Raw genomic sequence first — 24,617 nt, 5'->3', positions numbered from 1 at the left:
GCCCCTGTTCCCTCATGGATTGATTTTCATTTTTCTGGACTCTTTTAAAGCTACTCTCCCCAAATCATGGGTTCTCTGTCAAATCATGCTTTCTCTCATCTACGTCACAAACACAATTATGAGCTGATTATTCCCTTCCCTGTCACTTTGATCTCAGCAAACAATTTCTCCTTGTTCAGATCTGCATGCAGAAAAGCATTTATCCATTCCTTTCTTTGGAAGGATCATCTGAGCAAGTGGACTATTGGCTAACTGTTCTGGGTTCGGTTGAGTCAGGGTACCAGCTGGTGTCCAGTTAATTGAAATCCTCCATCACTACCATATCATCCTTCTAAACTAAGTTGAGGACGTTTGCCAAATGACTCTGTTGAGTTTTCTGTCCCTTCCTCCTCCAAGAGCATCATTTCCATTTCTAACATCATTGATCCTCACCCAAACGCTCTCCACCATGCTTTTCCCAACAGGTTCCTGTTATGTCTCAGAACATCAGCTACCGAAATAACAGGTACAAATGTGTAGTTCCACTATTGTTCCCTGAAAAGAACAAAAAACCCTAAGAAATGCCAGTATCTCTATTATATTTCACATCTATTTCCTGTTTTCTTTCCAATTTAATCCAAAATACTATCAGAATTATCTGGCTTAGCTGAGTCTATTGCCAAGGCTCTGGCAATCTTGTTTTCTCTTCGGCTGCAGCTGCTTTTGACTGTTTTGTGAGGCAACACTGCTTGGAATCTTCTGCTGCTTTGTGATGTTTTGCAAATGAGTTTATGCTCTAATCCGGGGTTGCCCTTGGCTGCCTTGTCAAACCACTTGGTACAAGATCAAGTGGAGACTGACCAGATGTTTTCAATACATAGATTTCTTTCCTCATTGTGACTACTAGGTTTGTAAGTATTAGGCTCCTCCAAGAGATGAACTGTAAATATCTATACTTTTCTCTACATAGCCCTTTCTCATGTCGGTAGATTATTCCGAGAGATCTAGTATGAGTCCCTGTAATCTCATGCAATGTCCTTAAATTACATTGATCATTTCATGTGTCAGTGATTTTTCTCTTTGCTTTAATAGCTGGCAGTCAGAATGCATCTGCACAGTAATGCAATCAGAAAATACAATGACATGAGAAAATGTTTATTCTCTGCCTTTTTAGAATAATCATCTTTTGTTTGCAATGTGCTTTAATTCTTGAAGCCTTCTTGTAGAACACACTCAAGATACATAGGCATGAAACTATGAGTGACTTGCCAGCCTTTTAACTTCTAATTTCTTGAATCCTAAGTCATTTTTTCAATATGTTTAAACATTAAATTTCTCCCTCTAATAGAACTAATTTTTCACTGTAGTCAACCAAGTACCAAGGCATATTTTGACTCAAGTCCTTTTATGGAATGACTCTACTTCTTAATACACAATAAGTATTGGCACATCAGCTACAAGGCCCTTTCATAGTATCCTATTGCTCGTGATCTGTAGTAATACAAAGGGAAATGACCTAGCACTCCATAAAATAATGACGACTTTAGGGATATTTTGAAATAAACTCTTTGTACTTCTTTCTTTGTCTCTACAAAAATAACCTCTAAGTCATCCTTCAATCTGTCTAAAGCATTTTTATGTTTTTATTGATAATTTTATTGATAAAATCAATATGAACATTGTTGAATTCCTGCAGGACTAAAATGCCTTGGTCACTGAATAAAGATCTTACATTGAAAGTACCCTTGTAGAAAATTAACTTTTAATTATTCATCAAATAATCTTTTTTCTCATCCCTCTGTGATTTTTCCCTGTAGAAAGAGAGCATGAAGGGTAGCCACTTGGTGTTTTTATGTTTCGTTGATTGTCTAAGCCCCCAAAGTATCTGTTTAATGGCTAAATGACTGGTAGTGAGCTTCCCTGCACCTAGCTGATCTCAGCCTTCAAGAGTGTACAACAGGGGCAACTGGGTAGCGCAGTGGATAGAGCACCAGCCCTGGAGTCAGGAGGACTTCAGTTCAAATCCAACCTCAGACATTTGATAATTAGCTGTGAGACCTTGAGCACTTAACCCCACTGCATTGCCAAAAAAAAAAAAATAAAGAGTGTACAACATATCCTTGTGACCATACTTGTAGCCTTGCCACATCCTCCAAAAAACCTTTCCCAATCTTCCTGAATAAGAATCCATGCCTTTCCTTAGGGTGAATTATCTCCGGTCTCTCTTGTCCCCATCTTGTTTGTAATGTGGTTACTTGAGGTGCACCCTTCCAAGATGGGCTCCTTGACAGCAGGCACCATTTTGACCTTTCTTGGCATGCCCAGTGCTTTAGCACAGACTCTAGCATGTCATTTGCCCTTGGAAGAATTTATCAGACCATGGGCAAACCAGCCTACAAAAATTGATCTCTGTAGACTTGTACTCAGGTCATGAGAGTCAGGATCAGGATTTGAACCCAAGACCTCAGATTCCAAATCTAGTGCTCTGCAACATGTAACAGAAACTCTTCAAAATCAGGTTCTACAAGATCAGGGGAAGAGATGACAGTGATATTCAGATCATTTAAGGTTTGTCTTCTGGAGTGAGGTTGTCCACACCTCATTTTGTAGCAGACTTAGAATACTGAGCACTGCTATCAACCAGCTGAGTGTTCTTTAACATGAGCACCGTGAGGAAAGGGGCCTGTTCACAGTCCATGCCTTGGATGTATGGGTGGCTGGATGATTCTGCTGGATGCTTACTAGGTCTGTTGTGTGGAAATGATTGGGAGGCCAACCAGCTCACATTAAGGAAGACCACCTTCAAAATGAGATCTGCCTAATAATGAAATGGACTACCTTAGAGGTAGCAAGTTCAATGTCACTAGTGACCTACAATGGGAGACAGCCATTTTCAAGGGTATGAATGCCAAAGGGACTCATGCTACAGGATAGGGACATGAAGATGATCACCAAGCTTCTTTCCATATTTAAGAACTGATTATTCCAGACTGTGACACTGATTATAAAACTCAGAGAAGATCACTGTCATGAGCATGTTTGTGGAATACTACACAACTGGTCCTTTACATGATTCACTGAAGCACAATAACAAGTCATAACAGCTACCATTTATAGAACACTCTGTTTGCCGATCACACTTTGCATGTGCAATATCATTTCATGTTCATAATCACCCTACGAGAGAGGCTATTCTTATTCCTGTCTCAAAAAAAGAAAGAAGAGATATAAAGAAGAAAAGGAGGAAAAGGAAGAAGAATAAGAGGGCAAAGGAGGAAGAAGAGGGAAAGAAGAAAAAAGAGAAAGAAATGATGACATTTAAGAAATAGTATCTCAAAAAAAGCAGAGAATTCCAATCAAAAGAAATCTCAAAAGTCATCTCTCCAACCCCTAATGGGCAAAGGGGTTCTCCAGGCTTAAACAAGTAGAAAAGCAAAGGGAAACCCAATTAGATTTTGCTACTTTGAGGCAATTCTAATTGGTGGAGCATTTTCTAGTCTTGAAATACTGAGTCTAACACAGCCTTTCTGTTGCTTCCCTCCTCAGATGTCTAGTAGAGTAAGTCCAATCCCTCTTCCACTGAAGAGCCCTTTCAATATTTGACAAGCTGTTTAATCATAATCCCCCTTTCTTGGTATTCTCTTCTTCATTCTAAATCTCCCCTACTTCCTCAAGTCATTCTCCTACAGTAGGATCTACCTTCACCTCCTGGTCAACCCCTATGTATCATCTCTGGCTAATCGAAATCTCCTTCCTAAAATGGGATGCCAAAACCTGAGCATAGAGGAAGGTAAGATTGACTTTTCTGGTCACTATTCAAATAATTGAGATTGAGTTGTGGAGCCAGCAAGGGCAATGGGACAGGCTCCTGGAAGCAAGGCAGGGAGGAGGGAGGACATTGCAGCCACCAGAGACAGCCTTGGGTAAAACCAGAGAGGAGGGAGATGAAATTCTATCTATGAGGAACTTCCGTAGACAGAGGCTTAGGTGGGCTCAATGGGGTGCCTTCCCACTCATACAAGCCCACTTTCATTTCACAAATGAGGAAGGAGAAATATTGGAAATGCTTTTCTGCATACAATGGAGTGATTTCTATAAGAGAAGGCAAGCCAACTTGTCAGTTGTGAATTGGCTGCTCCTGGGTGTTTCAGGTGTCAGACCTTTCTCTGTTACACAAGGAAGCTCATTCCTCCTTTCCTCCTCCCCCTACAGAGGCCTTGAATCTGTTTCCAATATGGAGCCAGGGGACTGAGTTAGCAGCCTGCTGTTCCTGCCAGAATTATGGCCAGGAAACCTCATCAGCTTACCCCAAAGCCTGCTGATCTGGCCTCTTTGAAGACTCGTCACTGAGTCCAGTCACTCAACTTAGTCTAGCTAACTTTTATTGTCAGCTACCTTGACTCCGAGGATAACATGAAAGACTTTCCCAGAAACTCTTCCATGTCACACTCCCCTGATCTACCACCTAATAACCTGTCATAACGGAAAAGGAGGTGGGGGCGACATGACCAGTTCTCAGGGAAGTCACCCTTACCCTTACTGAGCACTGTTTCCTCTTCTGTTTTCACCAGCTGTACCTCCTAGTGCCCATTCAAAATCACAGTCCTATAACTGCAGACCTGTTCTCTTCCCCTTGTTGTCTCTGCTCCTTCCTATCTTTTATATCATGCCTTCTTGAGTATTGAAGGGTTTTTGTTAAGTAAAGAATCTACTGCAAATGATTCTAGACACATCAACAAATTATTTCCAATGATATTTTTGAGGATTTTATCATATTCCAGCAAAATGTCAAGATCATAACTTCTAAAAATTTCTGATGATTTACAAATCCTTGAGAGATCTCAACGTTTTACCAAATGGTCAATGAAACATTTACAGCAAGACATTTTTAGCTTGTCACCACTCCCTAAGAATCAGGGTGACATGGAAGAGAAGGAGCCTGGACTCAAATCCTCTCTCTGGGCAAGCACCAGATTCTCGGTGGCATAGGTGGCTCTCTGAACATCTACAAGAAGATGCAGATTTGCCATGGGAGAAGGTCATTGAAATCCCAAATTAAGTGATTTATCCCAATACCTCCTAGATTGTACTGGTTAGGACTGAGATGAGGGGGCCTGGGCAGCTGGGCAGGGTTCACCTAACATCAAGCCAACAGGAGCTCTGGATACCAGTGCACATCAGCCAGACCCTCTCTGAGAGTAAAACCCCATCAGCTTTGGCCAAAGTGCTTTGGGCCCTCTCCAGAACCAGGAGACACTAGAAGCAGAGGGTAATTCCTAATCTGTCATTCATTACCTTAATTCTCTGCATTCGATCCTTGGGTGCGGTGGTTTCCAAGCGTCTCTTGAGTTCCATTTGATAGTTGTGCTAAACAGGGAAGGGAGGAAGGAGAGAAATCTCCATTAGTCAAGAAATGGTCATGAGAAAATCCCATAGACAAGACAGGAGCAGGAACTGGCCTCTCCAAGGACTCCCAGTGTTCTCAGGATGAGGGGAAGCATGTTTATCCAAGTGGAACCCATGACATCCTTCTGATTAAATGATAGGAATATTTTTACTCTTTAAACCACTTTCCTATTGATAAAATACAAACGTGCATGTATGTGTGCACATGAGTGTGTGTGTGTGTGTATGTGTGTGTGTGTGTGTATAGAGAAAGGGAGGGACAGGAGAGAAGAGAGAGACACAGAAACAGAGAGAGAGAGAGAGAGAGAGAGAGAGAGAGAGAGAGAGAGAGAGAGAGAGAGAAAGAGAGAGAGAGCTCTTTTTTGTTGAAAGCACTGAAAGTTTCAATCATTTGCCCAAGGTCCCCCATCAGAATGTGTCAGAGGTTGGACTGGCTTCAAAGACTGTTCTTTTCCTCCAGTTGTTGCTTCTCATAAAAAGACAGACAGATGTAGATATAGGGATAGGCAGATAGATTAAAAGAGATGCTACATGGCTGTAGGTCTGCACATTTCCCAAATGCCTCCTTGTGCCAGGCAGACACATTCTCCGACCTGCTATGTCCAGACCAAGGTGCCAGACCAAGATGAGCCTATGCCTTCTCCTCTCAAGCAGAGTGGACAACATAGACACCCTCAGGTATACCCAAAAGGGAACAAGTCAGAAATTCTAGAGTTGGGGGGGGGGGGACAGTGAAAGATTTCATGTCAGAGTCTAGAGGTGTGTTCTAGGAAAAAGTGTGGGGTGACCTCCAGGCATAGGGGATGGAGAGGGTGAGGCCAAGAAACAGCTGGAAGATCATTAACAAGAAACCAAGAAATGGTAAAAAGTGGGCAGTAAAGACTATAGGAGTGTGGAGGTGATGTGTAATAAATATGGTGAGGTATAAGAGTTATTATGCTATGTTATATCTAAATATTTTTGTTTCACTTGTTATGCTATGTGGGATCACTTTTCTATAGCTCTTCTATAGGCCATCTACTGGATACTCTTTTAACTTGGCATGTCATTTTATTCATTTTAAGTTCTTTTCTCGAGGCTTCCTATAAGCTGGAACCTTTCTGTTATGGTTTTTTTTTTTTTGAGGTTTTGGCAAGGCAGTGGGGTTAAAGTGACTTGCCCAAGGCCACACAGCTACATAATTATTAAGTGTCTAAGGTCGGATTTGAACTCAGGTCCTCCTGATTCCAGGGTCAGTGCTCTACCCACTGCGCCACCTAGCCACCCATTGTTATGTTCTATTTAAATGCTCTTCTATTGCCATTACATGGCTGGTTTTACTTTGGCTCTTGTGTTAGATTTAAGTCCTTTCCCACAGCCTTTCTATAGGGTTAGACTTTTTAAGTCCTTTCATTTGCAATCTTCTATGTACTTTTCTACAGCCTTTCATAGATGATATAGTTAAAGAACTTTTCCTATAAGTTGTTATATTGAAATATTTTTCTCTAGCCCTGGGTGTGAGTCTGTCCGGGGACCACTTAATCCCTTTGGGCCTCAATCTGTAAAGTGAGGGAGGCAGATTAAATGAATGCAAAGGCCTCTTCCATCTCTACAGCAATGATTCTATGATCTGAATTTCTTTTATAACTTCATTGGGAGGGGGAAATGAAGATGACTGGTCATCTTAGCGTTCAAAGTACAGAATGGTCTCCATGATACGCAATGCCACTATTTGCTCCAATTCACAGGACCCTACACCAAGACTGCAATGGGCTGCTTCTGTCTGGAATTTTTCCTTTCCTTGAATAGCTAATATGAAAATAACTAAGTTTCAGTGGTTGCTTTTATCAAATTCAAACAAAAGCCTTATTTTAAACCGGAAAAACTCTATAGCAGGAAAGATTACAACTCATATTCAGGACATGGGACATCAACAGGGATGCCATATATTAATAGAAGAGTCGGTAGAGAACAAAATTTAAGGTTTCTTCAATGCAATGGCACTGTGACAATAATTCAGAGCAGCAGTTATATATATTTAGGATTCTTTTATAGGCAATTCTAGAGTCGTTCATAAATGTTGACTGAATTCCCCAGGTCAATAGTTTTATGAGCCAACTTTTCTGATTTACTGCTCTGCGGTCAAGCCAAGAAGTCATATGCTTTTTCAGAGAGATTAAAATGTTGTCGATGCTTGAAACTACAAGATGCTTGGGGCAAGACCGAATCACTTTATCAAATTAGTTGGTCACACCACTAAAACTGTCACGACAGATAAAGGACACATGTGTTCAATGGTGAATGTATATTGACCACTCTGCCCTAAAGGAGAAGGGCACAAGAGAGGATGTGTCCAAGCCAATGTCCTGCATGGCAGGTCAAGAGAATGATAGGAAATGGAGCCGAAGCCTGGTTTCACGTCTCAGACCCTGAGTACCTGAGTAATCACTGGTAAGAAACCACTGGGGCTCTGTGCCTCAGTTTCCTCCTGTGTAAACAAGGATAATGATTCCTCTGCTATCTCCTTCATCCTGGTTCTTTAATGAAGCTCAGATAAGACCACATTGGCTAGCTGCTTCATAAACTTTTTTTAAGGTTTTTTTTTTTAACAAGACAATGGGGTTAAATGGCTTGCCCAAGGCCACACAGCTAGGTAATTATTAAGTGTCTGAGGCCAGATTTGAACCCAGGTCCTCCTGACTCCAGGGCCAGGGCTCTATCCACTGCACCACCTAACCACCCCCATAAACTTTCAATACAGGAGTTCTTTTACTTATAGCTATAGATGTTAAAAACAAAACACTAAATGTGTAACTATGAATAAGGAAATATACATGTTTTTACCTCTATTTCAAGTATCTTTTTGAATATCGCATTAGCTAAGTACTCTTTAGAAAATTTTTGATGGTCCCTCCGCATAATATTCTGCCTGTATTCCTTCTCAGAGAGTATCCGTCCACTTCTTGTGATCTGCAATAAAGAAACAAGATACAAATACAGAAAACACAAATACACCAACACTCACATACACAGAGCTTACACACTATGGCAGGGGAGATGGGTGGTTTCAAAGTGCAAAGAGGACAATGATCAACTTGCAGTGAGTGTTTCATCAACCCAAAAGGAAGATCAAAGCTGGTGTCTTCTCATTTCCCCATCGTTCTGAGGGAGGACGGTTGGTATATTTGAAATTTACCACTCATTACCATTCATTTACTCAACATGCTCTCTTGATGGAGCCTGGGTGTTCTCTGAACCACCCTTTCTGTTACTTTCCCCATAAGAAAAGATTACTTTAAAAGAGCCCATTGGAAAATAAATAACGCTGGCCAATATCCTGAACCACAGAAAGCACCTTGCAATATAATATGTGCACAGCCTTGCAAAAGTTCTAAGTTCCACCTAGCATTTATTAAATAATTTTATGTGCAAAGCTAAAGATCATGGTGCAGCACTGAGAGGGCAGCCCTCTGAATCAGGTTCCAGGTCAAGCTCTGACCCACCCTGGCAGTGACACCTTGGACAAGTCACCTCAGAGACAACTCTCTAAGACTATAAATGGCAGAGTCAGTGTGTTTTATATTAATATATATATATATATATATGCATTTGTCTATGTATGGTTCTACTCATGCACATGTATCCACACATGTATGTATTGCATATGGAAAATGCATATGCACATGTGTGCATTCACCACACACCTTTCATGATCATATCATGTATATATTAATTTTGCCAGATACTCTTAGCTTAACTAAGTCTTGAGAATGAGACTCAAAGTGGATAAAATGTTTGAAGTTTTTAGAGAGCACTTTAAGTTTGTGAGGCTCTTAGCTCAGCATATAGCATACAGTAGGGGCTACATAAATGCAGAGAGAGTGATTTGGCTAGATGCTGGGATTCCTTTCAACTTTTAAATTGTTTGCTCTTAAGTAAGCACTGGTAGGGAAGATCCCCCCCTTGAGGAAATGCTGCCCCCAGAGGACATTAGCTCTCTGTGTAATGCTGATGTTCTCAAGATAAACTAAAAACCAGTTCTTGCCCTTAGGAAGCTTATTTGCCATTGGGGTGGGAAAGAGATAAATTGTGGGTTAGTTAAAATGGTTTAATTTTTAAAATAGCTTTTGGCTATTATATTATCCTGCTACGTATTAGTTATGGTTATGCCTCGGTAAATACAACTTAACTGAAATAATCTTGGAAGACTCTGTCCAAGAATCTCATAAGATGAGGGGGCTTGGATGATGAGGACTACCTACAATGATGATGTCACAAATCCACTGAAGAATGCTGTCCAAGAGGGTCCACATTCACAGAATCATAGACTCAACTGAGTCCAGAGCTGGCAGAGACCTCAGTAACCACCTAGTCCACCTCGATGCCTAGAGAAGACTCTCTTCTCCAACATTTCCAACATCCAGATAATTTTTGGAGACTTCCCAGCTCATTCTACTTTTGGACAGCTCCAATGGTTAGAAAATTTCCCCTATATTGGTATTTGCAAGATTTTGAAGTCTCCTTTGATGGTGGTATAGATAGAACAAGTCTAAGAAATTGGCATGCATCCAGAGAGTTCCTTTATCTTTTGTCACAAAATATGTAGACTTAGATTCTTTCGCAGGTCTAGATTTGAGTGGATTGCTACTGGGACATCTTGCAATTCTGTAATTCTGTGACTATGAAATGGGCAAAACGGTGACAAGTCTGAAGCCTTAAGCCTGAATGCCTGGGAAGATGGTGGCACTGTCCATGAAATGAAGGAACTGGGGAATGTCCAGTTTGAAAGAGAAGATAATGAGCCTAGATTGTGCTCTGATATATCATGTATGTCAGTCAGGTAATTAGCATGGAGATGTGGGACAAGGCTGGGAGTGGATCAATAGATTTGGGGCTCATCTAAGTACAAGTGATGAGTGAAGACCCAGAATTGGGAGGAGTGCTTTGGAGAACACAGGACCCCATTTGAATTTTATTTCTTATACTAATCACTGATTTGATTTGATCAAGTTACTTAAACTCTCCAGGTTTCCTCATCTATAAAGTATGAGGGTTTCCTCATCTATAAAGTATGAGGGTTGACCCAGATGCCCCTAATGTCTCTTCTAATCTAAATTCACATCCTATTTCTAGATGCGATTGCTAGAAAATAATGTAGGAAGAAAAGAAAATCAGGTTGAAAGTTCCCATTATGGGATGGTCACACTCATCAGTCAGTCATTAAGCATTTATTAAACACCTGCTTATATGTTAGGAGGAAGAAAATGAACCAGCCCATGAGATTGAGAGGGAACAGATGCATCGATAGGGAGAAGAGAGAAAAGCAGGGTCTTAGGAGCCAAAGGAGGAAAGATCTTCAGGAGTATCAGGTGCCCCAGAAAGTTCAAGGGGGGCTGAAGACTAAGCTTAGGTAGAACATTGGGGATTGAAGCCAGAATGAAGTTACTAAGGGTCTGGATGAAGAGAAAGGAGCAGAGATCCAGAGTTTTACCTCACCTGCACTTCTTCTTTCACATCCCACATCCCCTCCTTTCCAAATAGCTGCAGTGCCTTCCACTGCTTCTAATATAGTATGATCTAAGGCCTTTCTATCATTGTGCTTAACCTGTTTAGGATGCACTTCAGTTTATCAATATCCTTCCTGTGTCATGGGACGGCTAGGTTGTGCAGTGGATAGAGCACCGGCCCTGGAGTCAGGAGTACCTGAGTTCAAATCCGGCCTCAGATACATAATAATTACCTAGCTGTGTGGCCTTGGGCAAGCCACCTAACCCCATTGCCTTGAAAAAACTAAAAAATATATATATATATATCCTTCCTTGTGTCACCCAGACCTGACACAGTACTCCATGCAGGGCATCTCCAGGACAATAGCTGGGGGCTGTCACCTCCTTCTCCTTGTATGATCCAGCCTTTCTTCACCAGTCCAAGTTTATATCAGCTAATATTAGACATCACATCATGTCATTGACCCTGTGTACCTCTTGTCTAATCAATTCCAAGCCCACTTGGTGCAGGAGAGAGTATAAGACTTAACATTTATTTCTATTACATTTTGCCTTATTAGATTAAGCTAAATATTTTTACCCAGCAAAGTTCTTTTTTGGATACTGGCTTTCTCATCCAGGGATTTGGCTCCCTCCCACCTCTTTGTCATCTTCAGATCTGAACCACATACCCTCACTGTCTTTGCCCAAGTCACTGATCAATGTTAAACAGACCAGAGCCCAGCACAGTTCCTGGGAGATCTCCTCCCAAGGTGACATTATGTATGAACGATTGACAATTCAAGAGTCTGGTCACTGAACCAGACTAGAATCCATCAAGTTACACAGTATTTGAGTTTACGTCTCCTTCTTTCTTTCAGTTTGAAAGATGTCAGCCAATGCTATCATCATCAAATCTAGGTAAACTCTATGGCATTCCCTGGGGCTAAAACTAGTCGTGCTGCCAACAGAAGGAAATGAAATGAGTCTAACATGACCTGCTCTTGAGAAAACCATGGTGACTCTTGGTTGCTCCTTCTATCCCTAGATGTTCACTAGCCCTGCTCCTTGTACATTCTAGAACTTTGGATGGAGTTGAAGCCAAGCTCATTTAGTCAATTATTTTCAGATTCTATTCCTTTACTTTCCCCCCCAAAATTAAGACATTTCCCCTGTCTCATTCTCTACACTCTTGGGGCGCACCAGTCATATTTGCCACATCTTTCAGAATCCATCTTGGGCTCATAGGCTCACAGATCTAGAGGTAGAGAAGCCATCTAATCCAACTTCCTCATTCCTCAGTTGAGGAAACTGAGGCACATGGCTCTAACTATCAGAGGACTATGAACTAACCCATGTCACCTCCAGATGTCTAGCATATGTGATTCATTCAAAGGCAACTTGGAGGGTTCTTCACTGTCACCTCCCCTTAGCCATTTGTGTTCAATTTGTTCCAGTCCACTAGTCCTCCCCCTTGACAGAGAAAATGGAAGTGAAATAAGAATGGCACCACCTCTTCTCTAGGCATACCCCCTAGCCTGAGCCATATTGAAACTTCCCTTTTTTCCCCTCAGCAGGAGCAAAAATGTCCTTTTTTGGTCTTGAACCAACCCCAGTAACCTAATCCCATTCTGAGCTTCAATACTTCAACACAGGGTCACACTGCTACTCAGTGTCTCAGGTCATATTTGAATTCAGATTGATCTATCTACTAGAGACATTGAACTTCTCGAAGTATTAAATTTACTTAAACTCTTGGAGCCTCACTTTCTTCTTCTGTAAAAGGAAGATAATACCTCTGGAAACTACCTCAGGGTTGTTGTGAGACTCAAAAAAGATAATGTATGCAAGTATTATGTAAATGTAAGTATGGCATTAGCAAATTAAATTAAAATGAATTAATTAATGAGATTACTTTTTCAAGACTTTTAATGTGTATACTTCATGGTTATATCTATTGGGACATGAAATGTAGGCTCCTAGAAATATCCAAGGATGCACTGTAGTACAATAAAGAGAAATGGTTCTGAAGTCAGAGGTCTTGGATTCAAATTCCTCCTCTGTCACTTATTAGCTATGTGACCTTAGACAAGTCATTTCCTAGAACAAGATGGCTTCTGAAGTTGCTTTTAGCTTTCTTCCTCTGAGTCTGTGCTTCCTCATCTGCAAAATGAAAGGGTTGTACTAAGCAAGCTCAAAGGTTCCTCCTAGCTGAAAAAGGAACAATCTAGTGACCTGAAAATTAGGGACAGTCAAGGATGTGCACCAAGATGGACTTCATGATCCATCAGCACCATAAGTACATTGAAGTCCACAAGAAGCCAGCACATTTTGTAGACATAGGAAACTTCTGGAACAAAGCCATCCTCTAGAAGGGGCAAGTGGAAAAGGCACCACATAATCTAATTATGTTCAAAAAAAGTAAAGAATACAGAAAAAATAAATGGGGCAAAATCTTAGGAAAGCCCCACAGAATCCATACAAGAGATGACAACTTTGGACCATCTTAAAGAATCAGTGAAGAGCTTCTAAGGATAGGAATAATTGATGTCAGCAAAGAAATGTGATCAGAAAAGACAAGGGTCGATCACATGACAAGGATTCGGCATGACAAGGAATAGAGCATCTGCTGGTGCTTCATGATGTCAAAAGCAAGTCTGGCACTTTGGATGAACTGTTGTGTGACTGACTTTCCAGAGGATATAAACAGGAGTCACACAACTTGGGCAAAATGCTGGCCTCATATGGAAGGGAACACTCATACACATTTCAGCATTTTGTCCTATGACATTTTTTACACTTAAAAAAAGCAACATAAAAAGTCCCTTAAAACAATGTTCAAAACAAATTCAGTTGAGTTTGGATGGTAACCTGGAACATGAGGAACCATGGGAGAAGAAACTCTGGGACACCATTTTTCTGTAGAATAATGGAGACTATTGTAGGACTGTGTGAAGGAGTTTACCTGGAATATGGGTGCCAGGAGGAAGAGGAAACAATTGTCTGATAGCTCCCCATTTTAAGACCTTAGCCATGCTAAATAGACTATTGTCATGGGATCATACCATAAAGTAAGAAAATTCAGAAGGATCAGTGGAAGTTCTATAGTACCATCTCCTTATTTTACTAATGAGAAAAGGTTACCTGGGGTCACTCAGTGTGAGAAATGGGCCCCAGTCCTCTGACCACAGTTCCTATGCTCTGTCCGTTCTTTCACATGATGAATGCTTTCTAACCCCAATACCCCACAGTCTAATCCTAGTTACAACTATTTGTGGGAAAATAGGAGCAGTTTACAAGGAGAGCCTTGGCAACAGATGGCTTTGGCTAATGGTTGTTTCAGTAACTGGGCCTAGTAGTGCCTACTTTCCCTAGTATTTTGAAAAACACTTCCCTGGCATCAAGTGGTTTTTCTTTGCTTATTTACAGAGTCTAGTGGTGTGAACTTCTTTATAAGATTTATCACCTGCGGCAGAGAAGATAATCTAAATGTGCTTAGATCTCCTTAACAGTATTTAGAAGATGACCAGAAGCAGCCAGAAACTATGCACAAGCAAACTGCTGGTCACAGAGAACAGTGTGGGAATGATCCAGGCTTATCTTGCTGGCTCCCTGTATATTTCTTTCACCAACCTAGCCCATATTTTCCACCATTAAAACTTGCCTTCTACCCTAGGAAACAAGTCATCCTTGGTCCATCCTTCCCTTTTGCCCATCTCTGCCTATCACCACCTCTCCTCTCTTTTTAAATAGACCTCACCTCAAACAGGCCTATAAGACTGAAGATCTCAGCTGATAAAATGAGTGCCATTCCAACATGAAAAGTGGAAAACACTTAATGAAATGGTCTCCCAGAAACTGGACAAGTGAGAAGGCTTACCAGTCCTGCTCTCTGGAGATGTCTTCTTATTCTTGTGTTGCTGAAGTAACCAACTAGATGTTTGTCCGTAAGACTGTTATATGTTGCAAGTGGTCTGAAAGAGTTAAAAAAAACAGTATCATGAAATTTGGGTAGATAAAAGACAGTATTTTTTAAATCTGCACAAAGAGATTTCAAGAGTCTGATTTGTATAGAACAAATTCAGCTAAGTAGTCCTTCACTGCCACATTTCCTAATAGGAATAGGTCCTTCACCTGCTCCTATGAGGGACTACCTACAAGGGCCAAGAGGGTCTTATCTCCCATCATTAGGACACATTAAGTGTTTTCCAGCCATGTTTTCCCTTCCTTTCCCATTTTGAGATGTACCTGCTCCTAAAGGTCAAAGAATTCCACTATTTAAATTGTCTACACTGTGGCTTGTGCTACTTGCTCAGTGTGTTCTAGTGCAGGAGGCTTTTAACTAACTAGATAGATGTCTACCAGCCTTCAAAACTACTGACACATTCATTAAGCATTTATTAAGCAATTACTCTTCTGTGCAGGCATTGTGCTGCATCCTGAGTATTCAAAGACAAAAATTAGTCTTTGTTCTCAACGAACATTCAGTCCTCTACAGATTCTCCAGGTAAGCTAACTGAGGTTGCCTCAAGGCTGCCATCTTCTTGGCCTAGCCTGTTCCACAGGCTGGTTGTTCTCTTTCCTGTTCTCCCTCCTGTTCTCCCTCCAGGCTTGAATCTGATTCCCTTCACCTTTGCCAAACCCCAACCCTGGATAATTTCCTCTTTTCTCCTTACTTGATCTTTTTCCTCACATGCTCCCAATGCAAATGGAGGCATTCAAGCAAGCAAACTTTCTGGGTCCACTACAAGTTGATAATATATAAAGTCTCAATTGGGTTTTCTTTAAAACTGAGCAATCTTTTTAATCCTTACCAATGAATTCACTATTCCATTCCCTGTAATTATCTTCCTAAACCTTTTCTTTCCTCAAGCCTGCCATGATACTTCCACTCCTCCCACATCCTGAAGCCTTAGTCTTATATTTTAGTGAGGAAATAGAGGTCATCTGCCATGGACTCCATATTTTCCTCTTCTAGATATGTCCGGGCTCTATGAGCTAACATTTCTTTTCATAAAGACCAGTTCCTTTATGGGTGGCCTTGACCTCCCTCCTCACCTAGTTACGCCCATAATCATCCTGCTTCTTGATAATCTTTGGTCTTCCTCTGTCTACTAGGTTCTATTCTATGATCTACAAAGAAGTCCCAGGCTTCCTTCTTCTGAAAAACAAAACCCACACCAGATCATACCATCAACTTGAGGGGATTCTATACCTCTTCTTACTTTCTCAGTCAAATTCCTTAAAAAATGTAATTTTTCTCTTCCTCTGTTCTCATTCATTTCTCATTCAAATGAAGTTATTTCTCCAAAGCTTTCACTGAGTTTTTAATTATCAAATTCAATGGTCTTTTCTTACTCCTCATCTTTCCTAATCTCCCTGCCTCATCTGACATAGTTAACCATCTCCCTCCCCCATAAACATTTTGTTCTGGGAGTCTGTGACAAAGGCTCTTTCCTCTCCTCCTTCCTACCAGACCACACTTTTACCTGTAGTATATCATCATTCACATTAACCCTTCTAAATATGAGTGTATTTTGAAGCTCTCTCCTGGACCTTCTTTTTCTTTTCTCTCTATACACTTTCATTTGGTGACCTCATAAGTTTTCATGTATTTTTTCATCATCATTTCTATGCAGATAAATCCCAAATCTATAAATCCTGTCGCATACTTTCTTCTGAGCTATAATCATGATCATCAAATACCTAGTAGACATTTCAAACTGGATGTCCCACAGTACCTCAAACTAGGTTGCATCTCAAAAATGAACTCATTATCTTCCCATCTAAACCCATTCCATTCTGAAGCTTCTCTATATGTGAAGGCACCACCATCCTTTTTTATCTAATGCATAGTTTATTAAAAATTCAATTACCTGAAAGGTACAGAATAAGAGTGAACAAATTGAATTCCAAAATTATAAATAATTGGCTCTTTAAAAAAATCATTTCCTCAGCCTTTTCTTTTTGTATATGTTTTTTGAACCTCTATATTTGAAATTTTTCTTCGTCCTGATAAGATTTTTTGCATCTCTGTCATGAAGCCAGTCATCTTGTTTGGCCTCCCATTGAAGTTGCTTGATACTTGCATTATCTCTGTTGACCATGGCATTCATGCCAATGTTATTAAACCTGGAGCTAACATTTTCAATCATCAGCTGGCCAAACTCTTCAGCAGATACAAGTAAATTAGAGTCATTGAAGGATCACTGGTTTTTCTGCTTTGGACCTTGAAGTGATGCAGCAAAGTCATTATCATCTGCCTTTTTTCCATTTCCATTTTTACTGCTGACCTCATCTTCTAGTTCTGGAATGCTTTCACTTTCTTCAACAAGCACATCCATGAACACACCTCCATATTCATCACATCCCTCAAATTCTTCATCCATGCTACCCAAGAAGATTTCTCTATCATCCAAATCATGGAAGTCATCGTCATTACCTTCCAAGTCTGATTCCTCATCAACTTGGATCTTTGAAGTCCATTTGGTTTCCTTTAAAACATTACCAGCAAAATTTTCATCCTTTCAAACAGCACTAAAGTAATTATCATCTTAAAACGTGTCAAATTCTTCATCTTCTACACTTTCATCACCTGAAAATAATTGACATTTACATTTTTCTTTGTTGGCCTTCTTGTAGTACCAAGTGAAAAAAAAATTCATCCACTTGTATTTGACTTTCTTCTTTTGCAAGAAATTCTTTACTCTTCACAGAAAGATTCTGCAAATCATTTATGAAATGCTTCCTCTTTGGCTGTAGCATAATACTGCCTAGGTTCTCTTTCCCTTTTGTGTTGCTTTGAATTTCTATATACAAATCAATCCAAAAATCGCATTAGTGTAAAATCGGGTAATGGATCTCCTGAACATTGAATATAATCCCCCTGTAAAATAGTTTGTGCAGGAAGGGCCACAGATGGATGAAAATGTTCAGAAAGTTTTCTGAGTTCCCAAAGAATCCTATTATCCACTCCACAGAACAGTTTCCATTCAATGGATACTGAGTATTTAAGTTTTTTCCACCCTCCAAATTCTGAAGATGAACCCATGAGGCAGAACCTGATTTTTCTTCCTCTGCAAAACTTTTAGTTGTGTTCTCATCCATGTCTATTTCTTCATCTACATTTGTTTCCAATTCTTTATCAGCATCTAGAAATTTTTCAGTACCATCATCCTCATCTTAATTCAGAAAAATTTTCTTCTTCATCAGATTCCAAATGCTCATGCAGTTGAGCTGGCAATGCTGGTTTTGCTTTAAGGATCTCAGGTATAGCATTCCACAAACAAATGTCAGCATCTGTTTGACTTTCACAAATGCCTTCACTCAACATAAAACTATCACTTTTCAGAGACTTCTAGATAAGATTAAGAAACATTGATTTGCTTGGGAAATGATAGCAAACCTGGGTCTAACAACTTCTCATATAAGAATGTATAATATCGATTTTATATCATCTGATGAGAATCCATTACTTGCAAAAGCAACATCAGGGCCTGAATATGGTCTTCAAATTAACAAGATGTAACACTTTGAATAGTGTATCCAGCTGTTCTTTCACTTTTTCACCACTGATTTCAGCAGATGGGTAAACTCTATTTGCTCCCATTAAAAGGGCACTACTAAGCATTTAAGACTCCATACATTTTTTCTTGATACAAGTCCAAAAAAAGTAAAGTTATTAGTTTGTTAGCCAATACACTTTCATCATGTGAAAGTACTATTTGAAAGAAATGGCATAGTACTGGGTTTTGGAACTAAGATTTGATTGATTAGTTTCTCGGTTTCCCCACACATGTTAGGATGTTTATGAAGTAAAGTCTCTAGCAGATGGGAGGTTTTGTTGGCTATTCTCTTCTGAGAATCTCCCAAGTTTATTTACCAGCTATATAAGAAAGGCTTTTTCCTCCTCTGGTTTCTTAGAGAGAATCTCATGAGTAACTCTTAAGTGCTTGAGTTTTATTTGCAACTAGTGAGTCATGATCTAGTTTCTAAAACTTGTACAGATTCAGCCTCTAAGTGTTTGGGCTGATGTTCAAAATACCACAAAACGAATCATCTATCCCTTGTGTCCTATTGCCACTTGATAATTTTTCTAGTTTGCGGAAAGGATGCTGGTAAAATATCATAGTTTATAATTGTCTGGCAAAAGGTTTGTAATGAGCAGTTCTTTAAAAGTATCAAAAAAAGTAAAAAAGTATCTAAAGTCATTAGACTTTGCCCCTTGCTACCCTTCTTTTGGATAAGGTTCACCAGGGTCTCCACAAACTGATGTATATGGATGGCATCTTGAATAAGGAGGTTCATAGTCTATCTCCCAGGATCCCAGATGATACAATAGCTTTCATTCATGTAGAAGAGGCACCACTTTTCTGATTACTTGACTTACTCTTGAATAAGACGATGTTGTGTTGGTAGTTTCTGAGCCAAAGCTTTGTACTGGGAGACAACAACTTGCAACTGAGGTTCTGAAAAATATTCATTTATAAACTCCAGATCATACCACTCTCCCCACCCCCAGGTTTGATCACCAATGTTGGTCTAGCAAAAAATTCAAAGATTTCTTGTTGTATATCTTTCTTTACCGATTGTTTGGTATTGCTATCTTCATCAATGACTTGTGTTTGCTTCTTCAAACCCTTTTTGTCCTTATTAACTAGTGCTTTATTTTCTGCTGGAGTCTCTTTTTTCTTTTCTATTTTGGATATTTTAGTTTCTTTATCATTGGCTATGCTTCCTGCTGGCTCATTATTTTCTTCCAAAAGGAAACTCTTTGAATTATTGGATACACCTAGCTTTTTGAGAAATGGTTCAAGTTCACCCTGCTGAAGGTCATCAATCATTTCTTTTTTTTTGCCTCCATCCAAAAGTTCCTCATTCTCATCCAAAGTTGCCAGCATAATGGGGCAGCTAGGTAGTGCAGTGGATAGAGTACCAGCCCTGGAGTCAGGAATACCTGAGTTCAAATCTAGCCTCAGATACTTAATAATTACCTAGCTGTATGACCTTGGGCAAGTCACTTAACCCCATTGCCTTGCCAAAAAAAAACCAAAAAAAACCAAAGTTGCCAGCATAAGATAATAAGCCTCAGAGTCGCATCACCTCCTCCAGAATGAAGCCATCCTCCTCATCCTCTTCACTGTCATCTTCTGCATCATCCTCAACCACCACTGCTGCTGCCTCTGCCTTCCCAGGGTTCCAGGGCCACTCCAGGTCACAATATCCTTCCAATGATCCCAGTCTCAGATTCTTTCACTCACTCCACTTATCTCATTAGTTTCCATATCTTATGACCTCTTCCTCTACCAAAATTCTTACCTATGTCCCCCACTTCTACCATATCCACATATTTACCCCCATATTCAGGTCCTCTCACCTAAATTTCTTTAAGTTTTCAAATTGACGTCTCTGACTCAAATCTCCATTAACTCCCTGGCACAGAAGCTAACATGATCCTCAAAGTATGCCTCTTGACCATGCACTCTTCTTCTCAAGAATTCTCAGTTCCTTTGAGTCAAATATAAACTACCCTTTTAAGTATCTAAATTTCTGCCCAATCATGTTCCACCCTCCTTTTATTCCATTTTTACTACACATTACTCCTCTTCACACAAGTGAAACTGGCCTTCTTCCTGCTTCTCAGACATGGTGGTCCCTTTCTCATGGGTGAGCCCCATTACTGGAATGCTCTTTCTCATTATACTGTTCTCTTCAAACTTCTTACAAGACTTGGCAAGTCTTATAAGACTTGTGACCTTCCATACTACAACTTTCCTGGTTCCTTCTTTCATCTGTTAGCACCTTGCCCCACCAAACACTCTTCTATGTGTATTATCTATATTTGTTTCCTTATAAATGTATAGGTTATCTGCTCCGATAGAACATAAGGTCCTAGAGAGTAGGGATTGTTTCACTTCTGTCTTTGTATCTCAAGAATCTAGAGTTGTTCCCAGCACATTAGAGGTATTTAGTAGATAGTGTTGCCTGATCAAGTTTACCCATCCATAACATCCAACCTATTAAAAACTGAGTAACAGAGAAGAACATGTGAGCTCAGCTAGCTTCCCCTCATTTTGCAGTTCAGAAAACTGAGATCTACAGAAGCTCAGGGATTTTCCCCAGTCACTCAGCCTAGCAAGTAGCAGAGCTGAGATTTGAACCCATCTCTTTGTATGCTAAGAGCTGAACTTCCTTTCTGTAGGCTAATCCTTCCATCTATTATCCATGATTCTGTCTGGAGTTGATCCTGTTTATTTGATTGGTCACTATCTCTCTCTTAAACCTTCAGCCTCTCCCTTCTCTATTCCCTTCATCCCCACAAGCAATAACTGTGCTTATCTCTCCACAATCCTTGATCTAAAATAGCAGCAAGTAGCCTTTCCTTAATGCTCAGGTTTATGGAGGTCTTCAAGTCTTCCCCCACAGCACCCCTGGGAGAGAAATGGGATGAATGTGATTCATCCTTCCAATCTGAGATGCCAGGGAACTGCAGATCAGCAGAAAGAGGTCACACAGCTAAGTACAAATCTGAAGGGACTCAAATTCTTGCCTCCTGCCCTCTGGCTCAGGTCTTCCTCATTATGCCATTCACTATGACAAGTATTAGCCAAGCACTTACTCATTGCCAGGTGTCTACACTGTGCACTAAGGATATCAACCAAGACCAACATATATATATATACAGAGAGAGAAATAAAGAGATTGATAGAGATAGAGATAGAGACAGAGACAGAGTCAGAGACAGAGATAGAGATGAGATAGAGATAGAGATAGAGATAGAGATAGATAGAGATACAGATACAGATACAGATACAGATACAGATACAGATAGATAGGTATAGAGACAGATACATATATGAGATGATCAATGAACATTGATCTGGGGTGGGGGAGATCTTCAGAGTCCGATCCCTTCAGTTGAAAGAAGAAACAATCCAATTATTAGACAACTCCTCCAAGATCACACATGACCCCATGAGAACCACTACTCCTCCCCCTGCTCCCTCCTCCCTTAAAGAGTTTACATTCTACTGGAGACAGGGACAAAGAAATCTAAGGGAGGAGGAAGGTTTCCTGAAGGGAGCTCAGAATCTCAATCAATAACCATTATCTACTAGATAACAGCAAAAGTGAAACTTCCTGCTTTCTGTGAAAATGACAACAAAGGAAAGACATTAGATATGGAAAGCCCATTCAAAAGTATAAGTGACCAGAAGAATGACCTGTATTGCCATCATTTTGCTGAGAACATGGATGGGTAAGAGGTAGAATACTGTCTGTAAAGAGGTCATGGCCAAAGATCTGGAAGGCAGTGGATACCTTTATTTAGGCCACCTCTCTCTTCCCTAGACCATGCTGCCTCAGCATGCTCCCAGCCCTCAGGATCCCAACCTAGGAAATGTCCTAGACACCTCTCTCTCTCTCTTACCCTCCAGATCCAATATGGCACCAAGACCTGCTGGTTCTCCTTCTCTATGCCCCCTTCTCTCCTCTGACACTGCAGCAGTGTTCTCATGGGCAGTTCTCCATTCCAATAAAATTAAAAGCCCAGTCCCTTTCTCTATTTTAAGTACTTATTCTGTGCCAAGGACTAGGAATACAAATTTTTTTTAAAATAAATCAATAAATCTAATCTGTGCCCTCAAAGAGCTTACATCTTAATAGGGTAAGATAATTCACAGACACAAAGTAGTCAGAGAAGGGAACTGGACTCCATCTGAGAAACTCCACACTGCCTGACTTGGCAAGACAGGCCTTCCTTGTTGATTCTACAACAAGAAATGCTCTTTTGTTCAGTCCTGCCCTCTCCATGCAATGGTAGATTCCCTTTGATCTGGCAGAACTTGGATCCACATTGGATCTCCTATACAGCCTTGGTTGAAGAAGCAAGGATAGAATCTGGCTGAATGAGCTGCCTCGAGATAGTACAAAGCTCACCTGGTCTAGATCCCTAATCATAATAACTGACAGTGCCAGTTATCTTTTTGAAGACATCGTTAACTCCAGTGGGCCTCATTAACAAGTCAAGGAGGTATATACCATCATTCCCATTTTACAGGTGGGAAAACCAATGCCAAGACTCAATGTAAAGTTACTGAGCCAGAGAAAAGAAGGGCCATGATTTGGGCCTAGGGCTCTCCTTCTTGCTGGTACAGTGCAGTGCACTCTGCTCTTTCTGGCTAAATTTTCTCTTACTCTCTAAGGGGATTAACCTCTTTCCAAATTTGTATTTCTAGAGAAGATGCTTATGGTTTCATGGAGCTTGGGAGAGCAGAGCTGTTCTTGTATTTTTTTCAAAATGCCAAAGATCCACATTTCAAAGAAGACTGACAGTAATGGACTCATCTTGTACAGAGATAGAAATGGGTCTGAGGTGGGAGATTTCAGGTGTAACAGGAATAAAACCCTGATCAGACTGATTTAAGATAGAAATAGATACTGCTGAGATTCCCTTGGTCATTATCACCATCACCACCATGTCATTATGATCATCACCATTGTCATCACTGCCATCACAATAGCTCCCGTTTATATCAAAGTTTGCAAAGAGCTTTAACACACTTTATTGGAAGCCTTATAATGAACCCTTGAAGAAAAGACTTCTCTCATGATCATTGACAGATGGGGGAAACCTAAGGGGGATGACCTATAGCCAGTAAGGGGGCTCACAAAGGGACCTTATTTTCTTGAATGCAACAAAACTTTGTTTTGTCCTCTAGGGACAAACCACCCGCCTTCACCTAGCCCAGGAGCTAAGATGTCACTGTCAGGCTAAGGATGCTCAAGCAGCAGGATTAAGTAACCCTGGGTGCTTACATTAGCAGCCAGTCTTGTGGGGCTTGTGGTGATATACCCCCCCCCAAAGCCAGCAGGAGACAAGAGTGAGATACTCTGTTAGCTGCCTAGGCACATACTCAGTGATTTCCTACCACTGAAAGGTGCCCTCTTTCCACTCCTTACCCTTTTTTATTTCTCAGAATATCCTTCTAGTTGTTCATCTGCAGAACAGTGAGGAGGCACCTTTCACTCCTAATAATCCCGATTCCACGGTCCACAGGTTGTCTCTTGTTTTTCCAACTCAATTGTCTTTATATCAATCTTTGTCATGTAAACAGGAATGCTCAAATGTTGATTAAAGAAACTGGGCCCAAGAAGTTATGACATTCCCTGAATGCAGAACTGATCTTGTCCAAAGCCCAGCTGATTAGATAATTTCTCTTCTTGTCATATGGTCTTGAAAGGAGTTTTCACAAAAGAGTTCCCCCAAAACCCACTTGCCCAGTACTGCCCCCTTTCAAATCTGCTCCCCTGTACTTTAGTTCTTTTCTCACTCTTTTTATCAATGGGCTAAGGGGTCATAATTGTTAAAAATCTACAGCAATAAATCAAGATATCTCTTCCCCAAGGCTTACCCCCTCCCCCCCCTTCAGCCCATGCTTTAATCTGAGCCCTAAAATAAATTTCCATGGAAACCCAACCAAAAGGAAAGGTCTCATAATCATCACCATCACCAATAGACATTTATTGAGCGCATACTGTATCCAAGGTAAGGTGCTAGGGCCTAAACAAACAGAAGCAGGAGACAGTGAGTTGCTGTTTTCAAAGGACTTCAACCCATTTCATGAGATGGCAAGTATATACAATGACAGTCATCTGATCCAACCACATGGTTTCTTTATTATTAATGATTTTTTTTAGAGCTGAAGAATGGAAGTCGTTACACTTTTCCCCCCAATCTATTTCATTCTCCTTTTAATTAAGAGACTA

At 40.4% G+C, this 24,617-nt stretch overlaps 1 protein-coding gene and 1 pseudogene across 4 annotated transcripts in view; both read right to left on the bottom strand.

The window, feature by feature from the left end:
- Positions 1-24,274, bottom strand: part of ERICH3 (glutamate rich 3) — a 126,885-nt gene extending 102,611 nt beyond the window's left edge. For 2 of the 4 annotated variants that reach the window (XM_074221171.1, XM_074221169.1), the window contains exons 1-4: positions 23,811-24,274; positions 14,731-14,824; positions 8,209-8,334; positions 5,275-5,346 (exon numbers count right to left, since the gene is read on the bottom strand). In XM_074221171.1, coding sequence (XP_074077272.1) covers positions 5,275-5,346; positions 8,209-8,283 — 147 coding nt within the window. In that variant the 5' untranslated portion in view covers positions 8,284-8,334; positions 14,731-14,824; positions 23,811-24,274. Of the gene's footprint in view, positions 1-432; positions 684-5,274; positions 5,347-8,208; positions 8,335-14,730; positions 14,825-23,810 lie in introns of those variants that run through there. The other 2 variants (XM_074221173.1, XM_074221172.1) reach the window with 2 other exon arrangements.
- LOC141510924 (CCAAT/enhancer-binding protein zeta pseudogene) lies at positions 16,490-19,750 on the bottom strand (annotated as a pseudogene).
- Positions 24,275-24,617: the final 343 nt, after the last annotated feature.

The sequence above is a fragment of the Macrotis lagotis genome, chromosome 2, assembly GCF_037893015.1.
Source record: "Macrotis lagotis isolate mMagLag1 chromosome 2, bilby.v1.9.chrom.fasta, whole genome shotgun sequence".
Lineage (NCBI taxonomy): Eukaryota > Metazoa > Chordata > Mammalia > Peramelemorphia > Peramelidae > Macrotis > Macrotis lagotis.
Note: the sequence above shows the minus strand (reverse complement) of the source record. Positions and strands in the feature narration are given on the sequence as shown.